Consider the following 15506-nt stretch of genomic DNA (forward strand, 5'->3'; position numbering starts at 1 on the left):
GTCACTGGAGGATGAGGAATTTGGGGAATACCCAGGCTAGGTAGTTGGGTAGGTCATCTATACGGACAATAATAATAGTAACAGTATGAGCCAGGCATTATTTTAACACCGATGCATATTACCTCATTTAACCCTAACAACACAATAGCTGGGTGAGTGGTGGTATCCTCATTTTACAGTTGAGGAGATGGAGTCTCAAAGATGTTAAGTACCTTGCCTGGAATTATCCAGCTAGTAAACAGCTAAACTGGAAATCCCACTCGGATCTCTTCTGACTACAAAGCCCTTGATTATAAGCACGACACAATTGAGCAGGAGAAGCATGTGGGCTGTGCAGAGAGGAGAGCCCAGTTACATACTTGGCTGGTATTCGTTATTTTTCCCCAGGTTGAAGAACTTAACTCTGAAATTGAAAAGCTCAGTGCTGCCTTTGCTAAAGCCAGAGAGGCCCTGCAGAAAGCACAGACCCAGGAATTCCAGGTAAGTGTTCACTTGGCTTAAGTGGCTGTCTCTTTGATGCTGACCCCTGATGAGGTGAGGACTTTGCAGCTGAAAGAACTTGGGTGATTTTAATAAGGAAAACTGTGGGTGGTCTTCAGTGATAGAATTTGCTCAGTCTAATTAAAGGGAAATTCTCTACCAGATTTGGGAGCTTTTCCAGCCCCCTCCTCAATATGATAATGATAAATACCTCCACATTTAGGAGTGCTGAGTGTGCTCTGTGCTAAGTAATAATGCAAGATATGTGGATTATCTCATTTAATCTTCACCAGCCTGTGGGAAAGGTAATCATCCCTCTTGTGTTTGTAAGTTTTTTTTTTTTTTTTTTTTTTTTTTTTTTTTTTAAGACGGAGTCTCCCTCTGTTGCTGAGGCTTGAGTGCAGTGACGCAATCTCTGCTCACCGCAACCTCCGCCTCCTGGGTTCAGGCAGTTTTCCTGCATCAGCATCCTGAGTAGCTGGCATTACAGCCCACCACCATGCCTGGCTAATTTTTGTATTTTTACTTGAGCCGGGGTTTCACCATGTTGGCCAGGCTGGTCTTGAACTCCTAACCTCAAGTGATCCACCCACCTCAGCCTTCCAAAGTGCTGGAATTACAGGAGTTAACCACTGCGCCCGGCCGTATTTGTGAGGTTTTGAGGCTCAGGAGGGTGTGTAGCTTATTCACTGTCACACAGTTAGCAAGTGGCAGAGCCAAAATTTTAGTGTGGTAATTGCTAATAATACCAAGAGACATTTATTGAACACATACTATGTGCCAAGGCCTGCTAAGTGCTCCCCATAGATTATCTTAGTTAACTGCACAGCAGCTCTATGAAGTAAGTACTATTAATATCCTTTTTTTTTTTTTTTTTTTTTTAAACTGCTGAGGAAATCCAAGTTAAGTTTCTAGTAACTTGCTCAGGGTCCCAGAACTGATAAGTAATAGAGCTAGGATTGACTCCAGAGCCAATCTGACTCCAAAGACTGTGCTTTTACTGTCATCCCGTATCTCCCTCACCTGGCTGCTTTGGTCCCAGCTGCTCCTTTCCAGGTTTCTTTTCCAGACCTTGATGTTTTTGACCTGCCTTTTCCCTCCTCCCTCCGCCCCCCGATGTTGTACTACAAGGACTCCTGCTGGTCAGCCCCTCTTTCTTCCTCATTTTAATTTCGTGTTTTAAATTATTTTAAAGTGTTTCTTCTCATGTTTCTCGTTTTCCTATACAGCTTATACATATCACTAATAATAAATCAATAAAGTTTCATCATCAAAGTCCATACTGCCTAAAGCTTCCGCCTCCCACCCCTTGCACTGATGTTGCTTTTGGTTGTAACGTAGAAGTTAGAAGTTAAATCTGATTTAAGACTGATTCCCAAGATTCATATCCCATGCCTTATCTTTTGCAGAGCTTTAGTTCACAATAAGAATAATTGAAGTGATTTGGTTTAAATCATGGTACGCTAGGAACATAGACAAATCTTTGCTTCTGGAATCTCAGACTTGCCTTCTCTCACCGTTTTGACAGTGGTTGATGAAATGGAGCTAAGATTACACTTTAGACTGTTTCTCTTTTTCCTTGCCTAGAAAATAACAAGCTTCAGAAGCTGAATTCTTAGGAAAATTATGTTTTCCATTGCTTGGGAAAAAATCTGTTGGCTGCTGATAGCCAGAGAGACCGGTATAAACATTGTGATATTTTACTTGTTATGACAGGCCTTAAAGGAAAGAAAGGAATCTTATACATTTAAATGTTACCCAGATTTATTACATACATTTAACTTAATAACCCCAGTCTTAGTAAAAAGACTTTAAGAATGAGTTTTGAGGTCTTACAATGTACAGTGTTGGTCAAGTTTCTTATCTTGCAGCACACAGAAATCAGGAACTGTTGTAACTCTTCAGGTTATACATGTCAGGTTGGCTTTTCAGAGAACCCTCGTTTAATCCTTGCCCAAGGAGGTAGCAGATTTATAAACCGGCAAGTATTTGCAGGACTTGAACTCAAGTCTGTCTTCAAAGCCTATGTTCTCTCCACTCCTCTGATTGTGTGTGAGTAAATGCACACGATACACCTTTATTGGCTATCTCATTGTGAGGTATACATAGTTTGAATGGTGCACAGATACTTGTAAATGCATTTTTTCCCCATGTGTTGGGGTCTTTTTGGGATATCATGTGATTTGAGCCAATTGCAGCATGAGTTAAATAGCCAGCGTTCACAGGGTTGGCATCAAGCCTGACACTGAAGCAACAGCAGGTGATATTTAAACTCTTGAAGTGATTGCCAAAGTTCAGAAGCACAGAGGTGTGAATTCTAATCCCTGGTTTCACTGTGAAGGTGATAGTGTGGGCTGGCTGCTGCTACCTCCATACTCATTTTAAAAAAAACTTTCAAATTGGAAACGGCATCCTCCCAGCTATTAAAGTAAAAATGCACATTGTAGGAAATTTATAAAGTACTTAGAGTAGTAGTGAGAGGTTGATAGAAATCATCAGTAAACTCACCTCTTGCCTTGACCCTGTGCCTCGACTCTAATGCATATTTATGCATTATACATATACACTTTAAAAAATTAAATAGGATCATAATATGTATTTTTTTCCATGACCATTTTTTAAAATTTGACATTCTTGCCATGGCAGTGTGTATAGACCTACCAAGTCTTTTATTTTTTAATTTTTATTTTGAGATAATTGTGGATTTTCATATACAATTCTTTATACTCTTTACCCAAAGGTAACATCTTGCATAATTATGATGTAATATCACTGCCAGGACATTGACATTAGTGCAGTCCTTTGACCTTATTCAGATTTTTAGCAGTTGACATGCATTCATTTGTTTGTGTATGGGGGTGTGTGCATATTTAGCTCTGTGCTACTCAATCTTTTTGAACAATTGAGTGTAGTCCATTATATGGAGGTAACATTATTTTTACTGGGAAGAACATGGAGTGGGACATGGATTTGAATCTTGACTCTGCTCTTTCTAACTGTATTAGTACATTCTCATGCTGCTAATAAAGACATACCCGAGACTGGGAATTTACAAAGAAAAAGAGATTTAATGGACTCACAGTTCTGTATGGCTGGGGAGGCCTCACAATCATGGCGGAAGGCGAAGGAGGAGCAAAGACACATGTTACATGACACAGGCAAGAGAGCATGTGCAGGGGAACTGCCCTTTATAAAACCATCAGAACTTATGAGACTTATTCACTGTCATGAGAACAACATGGGAAAAACCTGCCCCCATGATTCGGTTACCTCCCACCAGGTCCCTCCCATGACATGTGGGAATTATGGGAGCTACAATTCAGGATGAGATTAGTGTGGGGACACAGCCAAACCATATCACTAACTGTAACCTTGGGCAAGATATTTGAGCTCTTCCAGCCTGTTTGTGCATTGCAAAATCTAGATAATCACCCAAGGTTTAAATAAGAAAGTGTGCCTGGGCACAGTAAATGTTGTTAGCTCACCCTTAGGTGGTATTTGGACAAAAACAGAGTACTTTGGTCTGTTTTTCAAATTCTTGGTTAATAGTGTTATTATATATAGCTTTTGGTTTGTGGAACCTCTATTATTTTTTGATTGGGAATGAAAGATAATGGAGCAGGTAAAGGAAAAGTGGAGCTAGATTTCTCATGTTATACCCACTGAAATGGCACTTTATGTATCATATGATATATATGAGATACATCTCATGATATATCTCATATGATATATGAGATACAGCTCATATGAGATATATATGAGATACAGCTCATATGAGAAATATCATATGAGATATATCACGATATATGAGAGGTATCTCATATGAGATATATCATGAGATATATCACATGATACATATATGATACATCTCGAGATATATCGAGATATATCACATGATACATATATGATACATCTATGATATATATCATGACATATGAGATGTATCATGTGATATAGCTCATATAGGTGATATATGATATATATATATATATATATATTTTTTTTTTTTTTTTTTTTTTTTTGAGATAGAGTCTCGCTCTGTCTCCCAGACTGGAGTGCAGTGGCGTAATCTTGGCTTACTGCAACCTTTGCCGCCTGGGTTCAAGCAATTCTCCTGTCTCAGGCTCCTGGGTAGCTGGGACTACAGGCACATGCCACCATGCCCGGATAATTTTTGTATTTTTGGTAGAGATGAGGGTTTCACCATATTGGTCAGCCTGGTCTCGAACTCCTGACTTCAGGTGATCTACCCCCTTCAGCCTCCCAAAGTGCTGGGATTACAGGTGTGAGCCACCGCGCCCAGCCTGTGTATCATATTTAATCTTCACAACGACCATATGAAAATAGAGACCATTCCTCCCAAAGTGTTGGGATTACAGGCAGTGAGCCACTATGCCTGACCAAGGATGTGTTTCTTGATATGAGTGTATTCAGTTTGTGAACATTTGTTGAGCTATACACTGATGATTTGTGTACCTTTCTGTATATATGCTATGTTTAGTAGAATGCTGGTAAACCAGCTTTCAGAAAAAAAAGAAGGAAAAAATAATAATTAAAAAAATAGAGGCCATTACTTCCCATTTCACAGGTGTGTATATATTTGATAATCATATGTATTTTCTTTAGTTAACTGTGTATTAATGAAATACCACATATTCTTGACTTATTTTGCCCATGGACTTTGCTGAAATTACAGTCTCTCAGGCTGGCCATTGAACTAGCATGCTGACCACCTTTTTTTTTTTCTCCAAATGAATCTGGGTTTGAGCCATTCTGATGTGGATGAACATTGCAAGTGCTTAGATATATCTCTGCTTTTTGTCAACGTAAATAACAGAGAGAATCTCTCAAAAAGAAAATGATACTTATTCAGGAATAGGACATGGCAGTGGGAATACATGTGCCATAGCTATGTGCATATTTAGGGAGGTTAAGGAAGACAAAGATTTTTAAAGAAAAAGGAGAATTACATAACCGTATTGAGATACTTGTCCTTGGCTACAAGGATCAATAACAAGAATGACACCAGTCCTAGGTTGGATGGGCAGTTGCTGGACAGATGTCCTTGCAGAAGTATTTTTTGTGTAGGATTGCAGTGGCTTTTGTGCAAGGTTGTGGTTTTTACAGAGTCTTTTGTGATGGTTTTTGTTCTGAGGCATTTATGCCTGAGTAATCTGTCTTCATATACCCGAATCTATTTGTCAAGGTTGTTTTTTTTTGTTTTATTTTTATTTTTTTAAACACAAATGACTCCATTCTGATTCTGACAACTTTCACATTTTCAAATGAAGGTCTTCATTTTCTACCATTTAAAAATGACTTAAATTGTTTTTTAAACCATTATTAAAGTAACATGCTCACTTACCTTAGAACATTTGAAAATACAGAGTTATGATGAAAAAAAATTAACTATAGTCCCACCCAACTAAAGACAGTTACTGTGAACATTTATGCTTTTCTTTCTTTTTTCTTTCTTTCTTTTTTTTTTTTTTTTTTTGAGATGGAGTCTCGCTCTGTCACCCAGGCTGGAGTGCAGTGGTACGATCTGGCCTCACTGCAACCTCCACCTCCGGGTTCATGCAGTTCTCTGCCTCAACCTTCCTGAGTAGCTGGGACTACAGGCACCCACCACCACGCCCAGCTAATTTTTTTATTTTTAGTAGAGACGGGGTTTCACCGTGTTGGCCAGGCTGGTCTTGAACTCCTGACCTCATGGTCCATCCGCCTCGGCCTCCCAAAGTGCTGGGATTATGGGTGTGAGCCACCGTGCCCAGCTGAGAATTTGTGCTTTTTTTCTGGTCCTTTAAGAAAATACTTCTTTCATACAACCATAGCCTTTTCTTCCTTAACATCCACATCATAAGAAACATTATTTTATGTTATTCCAAAATCTTCCTAGTATTTTTTCTTTGGTTTCTGAATGTTGTCTGTGTTAATCTTTTTCTTTTCTTTTTTTCCCCCAAGGCGAAAAAGAGCCCAGGTTTCTTGATTTGTTTCATGAGGTATGAAAATTAGCTCATCTTGCTTCTCTGCCTTCTCTTCTAGGGGTCTGAAGACTATGAGGCTACTCTATCAGGAAAGGAAGCCCTTTCGGCTGAGCTGCGCTCACAAAACCTCACCAAGAGTACAGAGAACCACAGACTGCGTAGAAGCATTAAGAAGATCACCCAGGAGCTGAGTGACTTGCAGCAGGAGAGGGAGAGACTAGAGAAGGACCTGGAGGAAGCCCATCGAGAGAAGAGCAAAGGAGACTGCACCATCCGTGTGAGTACTGCCTTGCCCTTCTGACACAGTGGACAGTGCTTTTGGGGCTATGTGGCTGTGTCTGGTTGTAGGGTGATATTCAGTACAGAAGACTTAAGAAAATATTTCACTTCTTATCTCAGTACCTAGAAATGACCAGCTTCATTTGATCTATTTGGTATTTCATTCCTTTTATTCTCCTTCTCTCTCTCTCTCTCACACACACACACACACACATATACACACACACAGAGTTGTTGTCAAGTTGAAAATACAGTTTTGTATCGTGCTTTTTTAAGTTTAATGTTCTCTCTCTGGTTTGTTGCCATGTCATGAATGTTCTTCAAAAACAATTTTTTTTGTGCCAGCATAATATTTCATCACTTGGTTGTATTACAGTTTATTTAACTAGTTCTTTTTTGAACGGCATTTAGATTATTTTACTTTTTTTTTTGCCTTATGACTTCTGCAGCAAACATCCTTGTACTTAAATCGTTATCCACTGATTCTTTGTTGTTTTTTTTTTTTTTTTTGGAGATGGAGTCTCGCTCTGTCACCCAGGCTGGAGTGCAGTGGCACGATCTCGGCTCACTGCAAGCTCCGCCTCCCGGGTTCACGCCATTCTCCTGCCTCAGCCTCTCCGAGTAGCTGGGACTACAGGCGCCCGCCACCACGCCTGGCTAATTTTTTTTGTGTGTGTTTTTAGTAGAGACGGGGTTTCACCATGGTCTTGATCTCCTGACCTCGTGATCCGCCCGCCTCGGCCTCCCAAAGTGCTGGGATTACAAGCGTGAGCTACTGCGCCCAGCTGTTGTTTTTTTTTGAGATAGGGTCTCACTCTGTTTCCTGGGCTGTTCCTGAACTCCTGGGCTCAAGTGATCCTCCCAACTCAGTTTCCTGAGTAGCTGGGATTATAGGCACATGCCACCATGCGCACCTCACCGATTGTTCCTGATAGAGGTATAATAACTGGGCCAAAGAGTATGAATATTTTAAGGACTGTTGTATAGATATATTCAAATTGTTCTACAGAAAGATTATACCAGGTTTCTCTAGGTGATCTTTTTTATGACTGTACTCTATTTAGCATTGGGTATTAGCATTTAAAAATCCTTTCTGAATTTGGTAGACCTGTTAAATTTCAATTATACTTAAACTTAAATATTCAGTGTCTTTTAATTTAATCCCTCCTGAGAGTCACATCCAGATACGTAGCCTTGTTGCAATCAGGTAGGATTGGGGTCCGGGTCTGAGTGATCATTGCCATGCAGGTTAATTGAATTGTCTGCCTGAGATCCTGGGCCAGGCAGTCATTAGAGTAGAGGACTCAAAAGAGTACCAGTGGTTAGTTCCCTGGTGGCTGCTGCTGATAGGGACACCAGGATCCAGAAGTTGAAATCCCAGTGTTAACACTGAAGAAAGAATTGAAATGCAATTGTTTGTATATTTTAATAAAATTTTAACAAACATTAATGGATCAATAAAGGAAATCTAGAAAAGTTAGAAAATGGTATCTATAATTCCACTACCCTAGCAAAGTAACTCTCACTGATTTTCTGTACGATCGTCAGTCCTGGTGCACCTGGGCTCCTGGTCTAATCAGAGGCTAAATACTGTTCTGTCTTTGATCACTTAGTCTATCATAGGCACCATCTCATGGTGTAGGCTCCAGAACGATCATGTTGAATTGTGATGCATACCCTTTCACTGAATATATTTCACGTGATTTACTTAATAATCTCCTTTGTTTGGACATTTTGGCTATTTAAATAATGCCACAATGAACATCTTTTGACATAAGGGTATTTTCTCTTGAAATCCCTAGGATAGATCTTGAGGAGTGAGATTACTGGGTCAAATAGTGCCTATGTATATATGTACATACATATTTTTTGGGACAGAGTTTCACAGTGTTGCCTAGACTGGAGTGCGATGGCATGCTCATAACTCACTGCAGCCTCAAACTCCTGGGCTCAAGGGATCCTACTGCCTCACCCTCCTGTGTAGCTGGGACTTCGGGTGAATGCCACCATGCCCAGCTAATTTAATTTTTATTTTTTGTGGAGACAGGGTCTGGCTGTGTTGCCCAGGCTGGTCTCAAATTCCTGGTCTCCAGTGATCTTCACATCTTGGCCTCTGAAAGTGCTGGGATTACAGGTGTGAGACACTGCACCTGGCCAATATTTTATACTGGTTAATCATGTTGCCAAATTGTCCAAAAGGCTGGCCCATTTTATGCTGCCACCAGCAATGTTAGAGTGCACTAGTTTGTTGCATGTTATTAAAAGACCTGTTTCTCATCTTTATTCAATGTTATTGAACACAAAATGTATATGGCTTAGATACTAATGGAATTACAATACGTAACTCCTGAAAGTTTTATTTTTCTAAGGGAGACGAAAATGTTATACAAGACAAAATGCAAAACAATTTAAAATCCACAGTTAATTAATATAACCTGTACTCAATGCAAAAGATCCTGTGTGATGTGGTAGTCAGGGAAATCTTCTAGGAGGGGCTGACACTTGAGAATGAAATGGGTCAGATTTGAGTAGTGTGACTTTATATACATGAGGTAAAGGCTGGCCAGAGGGTCCATTTATAGAGCTGCATGTTTCATAGTCAATTCTTAAATCCTTCACTATTAGATGACCTTTTTTTTTTAGTTTAAAACAATTATCCCTCATCCCCTACTGCCATTATAATATTTGTGTGGTAAAATTTGGATGACCGAGGATGAGGGGGTGATACACACACGCACGCACACACACACACACACACACACACACACACACACTCTCTCTCTCTCTCTCTCGATAATGTATAATATGTAGTTTTTTTATATCCTAACTTAGTCTTTGTAATCATTTGAAATTGCTGTATGACATTACCTCAAGCGTATATACTGTAATTTTCTTAGGTATACTTCTGTTGTTAGACATTATTTGTTGGTTTCATAATTTATTTGTGTAAACTCTGGTGCTTCTAGAAGAATTTTGGGCTGCTGTGGATAAAAAGATGTATTCCTACATAACATGTATATGTCTTCATATGGAGGTATTTGGCAAGGAATGGAAGGAGACTATGATGGCAATAGGGCAGGGATTGGGGTGAGTATACTATGGGTAGGACTTTCTTGTGAGTGGTAGAAACCTAGCTTGAACTAAGTTTGGCAGAAAGGGAACTTGATTGCCTTGTGTAACTAAACTGCTGGAAGGACAGGGGCACTGGAACACTACCAGGACCAGACTCTCTGTCTCAGAGCTGGCTTCTTTTTCTTGCATCCATACTCCAGTTCCAAGTGGTTGGACTCATTGCCAGCCATGCTGGGATCACAACTTCCTGATTTATTGCAGAAGAGGAAGAAGAACTCCCATACTTTGCTGCCCTGGCTGGTTTCTTGTCAGGATGGCCAGACGGGTGATGTACTGAGAATCCCAATTTGGGTCACATGCTCATTGTGCCTTGGCAGAAGGGTGTGTGTGTGTGTGTATAACATCATTGGCAGCCTCCCCTAGAACCACATGTTTGCAAGGGGATGAGCAGGTACCTAGAGAAAGTGGTATTTTGTTTCAGGGCACTGGGCAGACCAAAAGCAGCTGTATACTCTAAATGCTCTCCTCAGGTGAACATGCCAGTGACTCAGGTTTCCTGGCATCTCTTCATGACTACCTTTACACATCAAGTTACATACATGTTTCCAACAAGATGATATGGCCATGGTTTCCTTCTTTTTGCATAGATATTGCATCACAGTTGTATCTCTAGTTACCTTTTGCTTATAGTCTAAGAATTTGATGTGTCCATCTCACATGACTGTTTTACACCAGGTCTTGGGAGTACTGGCCTTCTCAGAGCCTGAGGAAACATGGTGGGGTGATGTCTTTGCCTTATGGTGCTAGGATAAATGCACAGGTGGAGCATAACACACTAGCCTTGCATAGCTTACCAGCTTGTTTCTGGTAACTAGGCTCCTTATTTAACTGGAGTGCCTCCCACTCACCAGCTGCCACAGGTGTTGCTTTTGGATTGAAACAGACAGAAAAACCTAGACCTTTTAGTGGTCTCTGTTTCTGTCCTGGCAAAAGCAAGGAATCCATTCATACATTCAGCAACATTGAACACTTTGTGCAAGCCCTCTACTAGACAAGGAGAAAATTCCATAATTGAGACATGAACAAACAACCACAGGAGCACAGAGAAAGGAAGTGGCTTGCAGGACCAGAGCAGGCTCCTGGGGAAAGTAACTTTTGAACTGGTTCTGAAGTTTGAGCTAGAGGTTAATAGATAGGCAAGGGAGAGGAGGGTTTTGTATAGAAGGCTAAGGTTTAGAGGTGGGAGAGGGTATGGTGATTTTGGGGAAGAAGAATTTGGGGCTGCAGTAAAGGGTGGTTCCTCTAGGGATGTGTCAGGAGATGAACCCGAGGGAAGTTGGCTTGTGGAGAGCCTTGGATGCAGAGTTTGGGAGCCTGGACTTGAGGTGTAGGCAAGGGGCCCCTGGTGGGGTAGGGGTTGGCTATGCCAGTGAGAGGATTGACAGGATCAGATTTGCAGTTTAGAAAGACTAGTCTGATGGATGTCTAGAGGATGGATTGCTGAGTGAAAGCCAGGAAACAAGATGGGAAAAGGCTTTTCCTTAACATGTAAGTCAGGCTCTGAGAGGTCAGGTTATAGGGGAAAAAGAAAAGGAACCTGTTTCTCTGTAATGGGGATGCTCAGGTGTAGCTTCTAGGGCTTGACTTGGTGCGTATTCAATGCGTCATCCACGAGGACTCTAGGATGTTCAGCTTTGAGTCCCTCTCATGTTCACTCAAACTTTGCTGCATCCCAGAGGTAGGATAAAGAAAACATTGGTATGAACAATGTCCAAAACACAAGTCTTGTTCTCAATTCACATTCAGCTCAATCCTCATTGTCCTCTTTGGTAATGGAAACTGCTATGCAGAGTGGTAGAAATAAAGCAGGTGTGATCCTCAGGTGTAGATTGTACTTTACAGTTTACAAAGATTGCCTGTGTGCCCACGTGATGCTCCCAGCCTTGGGTTTGGGCATAGAAAATGTTTTTCCCATTTTACAGATTAATCTGTGCCTCAGAATTTACATTGCTCGGCTGTCTTTACGTAGAAGGTGATATATATGTGACATGGATTCAAGTCTATGGACTCTATCTAATTTCAGGACTTTGCTAAGATACTACACTGTTGCTATGCCAAACCATCAGTAATTATGTTGAGAATACTGTGCTTTTGGCAGAAAGGAAGATAGGTATATTTTCAGCTTTTCAACAGACCAGAATAATACATTCTCAAGAACACCCAACTTGAAGTATTCTGGCTAATTGAAGCTGTAAACATTGTAATTTGTTCCTTTTTGTGTTTCAGAAATACTTGCAGAGGTTTATAGAAAGTCATAAGATTAAATGAAATTAAAAATAAAGGCTTTAGGGTTCAGGAAAAATAAAAGTGACTAGCAAAATAGAACCAGAGTGAGTATTTTAATTAATTAATTCATTTGAGACAGGGTCTCACTCTGTCACTCAGGCTGTTGTGTAGTGGCATGATCCTAGCTCACTGCAGCCTTAAACCTTCAGGCTCAAGTAATCCTCCTGACTCAGCCTCCTGAGTAGCTGGGACTACAGACATGCACTACCACACCTGGCTAATTTGTTAAATTTTTGTAGAGAAAGGGTTTTGCTATGTTGCCCAGACTGGTCTTGAATTCCTGGCCTCAGGCAATCCTTCTACCTTGGCATCCCAAAGTGTTAGGATTATAGGTGTGAGCCACTGCTCCTGGCCCAGAGTTAGTATATAAAAATGCACATTGTGGCTGGGCGTGGTGGCTCACGCCTGTAATCCCAGCACTTTGGGAGGCCGAGGTTGGTGGATCACCTGAGGTGAGGAGTTGAAGACCAGCCTGGTCAACATGGTGAAACCCTGTATCGACTAAAAATACAAAAATTAGCTGGATGTGGTGGCAGACGCCTGTAGTCCCAGCTACTTGGGAGGCTGAGGCAGGAGAATCGCTTGAACCTGGGAGGCAGACATTTCAGTGAGCCGAGGTCGTGCCACTACACTTCAGCCTGGGCGACGGAGCGAGACTGTCCCAAAAAAGAAAATAAAAGCATGTTGTGATATCCTTCACTGTGCTAAAGAGGGGGACTTACAATTCAACTGGTAGCTCCTGGCAGGGAAAGCAAAAAGAGAAAATCAGTTACAAAGTCTGCAGTGTCTGTAAGATGAACATGTCAAGTAAAAGGACAGCTTTCACTGGCACTGAGGCCCAAGGAAAGAATTGCCTCTAGTGGGCTTTTATAAAAAGTACTTTGAGCAGTTTATAGCATCTTCAACAATACCCCACTCAACAAAAGCAATTCTGCATGGGGCCAGATCAATGTTATCCAAGTCACTAAGCTTGTAAGTAGAAGCTTTTCAGTCCCTGGGACTATATCTAGCTGTTTCCCATTATTCTCTTTTCTTGGACAAGAACTACAAAATCAGTTGGAAATGCTGCAGCCCTGTTTTACAGATGAGCCCTGACCTAAAGCCTATGTACAGGATCCAGATCAAGCAGTCCTGGTTTTTGTAGCGTTCCTTGAATTTTGATGGTAAGCCAACCATTACTCTTGGATGTGATCAAACCATCCTTTGCTCGTGCCAACAACATTTATTGCCTGTCTCATTGTGCCTCTTCTTTAGCATTTTGTAGGGAGGCAGTTGTTTTGCTGAAAATTGAGCTTGGATCAGAGGCTTATGAATTCACTGTGTCTGATTGTGCATGAACACTGAGAAGTTGAGCCCCGAGAGTCAGTTCTGCATGTTTGTTTTAATTGCCAGTGATTGCAGTTACCTAGTGCCGGTTGACTCAGCATGTGTTGTAATTTGCAGTTTTTTATTTATTCAACACATTTATTGAGTACTTGTAATGATATTGTTAGGCTCTGGTGAATACAAGCTTTGGTTTTTACTTTGGGAATCTTATTTACAATGAAGAAGGTCAAAAAGTGAGGATCACAGATAGGTCCCCTGTATTGTAGTATACCTCCTTGCTGCCAAAGGGGCCCATATCCCTTCAAGGAAACTCAGGAGACCTTTGCAAAAACAGACAAAAAACCCAGTGTTCCCAAGTCTATGCCCTAACTGTGATGTTTAAAGTGTCCTACTCCTGAGGTTGGTAACAGAGATGCTGGTTGGACCCTCACATCTCTGCCTTCATACATCTGAGTTTGATACATTGTCAGAGCCCAGAGACCTGGGCTCTCCTTTTAGTGTGTGTGAGTGTGCACATGTGCATGAATGTGTGTGTTTGGTGAAGGGTGAGAGAAATCTTTTATTTTAGGTGCACTCTCTCTGGTTCAGGCGCTTGGTATTCTACTCAGGGTGGGTGTGGGAGAGAAGCAAGCTAAGGTTTTTTTGTTCTCCTTTATAAGCAACATATATTAGACATTGCCTTAGCCATATTCCCCAGACTATTTCAGAATGCTTTCATCTGTTATGAGACCTGTCATCCACTACCCTGACAAGTGTGTGCATCAGTACCTGGGCACTTAGCTCTGTGGGGATGCATTTGCTGGCTAAAGCCCAAAAATCTAATTAAAGTCGTACCTGTCACCCAGCTGGCTAATCCCATGTGCTTTGACAGGAGTGGGTTTAATTTCAGGGTAGTTCAGCCTGAACCTCCCAGTTCTCACATGTACTCATTGATGGATATCTCCAAATGAGATTGTGACAGCATTTAGAACATCTCTTGGTAAATCAGAATCAAAACATGGCATTTGGAGACAGTGTCTCTACAGGCTGGTTGGTTAGGGCTAAGACCACAGATCTGAGTTACTATGTTTTTTACTAATGGCCAAAGCTCCTCTTGCCCTAAAAAAAAAATATTTTTATATATGTGTGTATTAGGTGTGAAGGTTTTGAGTTGGTGTCTTTATAGAATAATGTGCAGTTTAAATGACCTATGTTGGGGGAAGCCTGAAGGCAGAAACATGAGTCAAACTGGTTTGGAGTCCTGGCTCCATTACTTACTAGTTGTTGAACTGTGAACCAGCAAATTTGCCTCTTCGAACCACAGTATGCCCATTTCTTATCAGAATAATAGCGATTAGTTGTTAGGTTTATCTGAGAGAGGGAGTGACACTTAGCATAATACTTGCCACATCATAAATGATCAATAATTGGTAGCTATTTTGATGATGATGCCTTGGCCTTGGGCACTAGAAACGTAGTAATTTCGGTGGCCATCTTTGGAATAGCGGAAAATAGTTCTCAACTTGGGTTGCAATCTCAGCTTCACTTACAAGTGCTTAACTTCTAAGCCAACAGCTTAAACTCGTTAAACTTATGTTCACTCCCCTAAAGTGGGGTTGATTATATCTATTTTAGGATTAAACAAATGAATAGTAAAATGTAATGTGTGAGAAAATGCCTACCGTGGTTCCTGGCACAGAGAAGTTGATGCTCAGTGTATCTGATTCCTTCTTTTCTTTCCTGTTTTCCTGCTTTTAATTGTGTGGCAGGTGCTGGCTCAGGACTTTGAATGACAAACCATCACCTGCTAGAATCTACCAGACGGTGTTGATTAATAAATGTTGTCTGCCCTTTTACCAGCCAAGTCACCAAAGCTATAAATTTCTTCCTTGATCAACAGTAACCTCTCCTCTGAAGAAAGTGCTTGTCTGTTCCTTTCCAGCTGATTGATCCCTATAGGAAGGGAGTCGGAGCACTCTGCTATTGAGAAACTCTGGAGAATCTCAGTGGCTCACACCTGGGGCTGCTGTTAAAGCT

The 15506-nt window shown here is 41.0% G+C and overlaps 1 protein-coding gene across 12 annotated transcripts in view; it reads left to right on the forward strand.

Moving 5' to 3' along the window:
- The window catches only part of CDK5RAP2 (CDK5 regulatory subunit associated protein 2), a 191903-nt gene that overhangs the window by 56418 nt on the left and 119979 nt on the right, over positions 1-15506 (forward strand). For all 12 annotated transcript variants that reach the window (XM_055271298.2, XM_055271295.2, XM_055271301.2 and 9 more), the window contains exons 11-12: positions 388-480; positions 6526-6744. In XM_055271298.2, the coding sequence (XP_055127273.1) occupies positions 388-480; positions 6526-6744 (312 nt within the window). The remainder of the gene's footprint in view (positions 1-387; positions 481-6525; positions 6745-15506) is intronic.

This window comes from Symphalangus syndactylus, chromosome 3 (genome assembly GCF_028878055.3).
Source record: "Symphalangus syndactylus isolate Jambi chromosome 3, NHGRI_mSymSyn1-v2.1_pri, whole genome shotgun sequence".
Lineage (NCBI taxonomy): Eukaryota > Metazoa > Chordata > Mammalia > Primates > Hylobatidae > Symphalangus > Symphalangus syndactylus.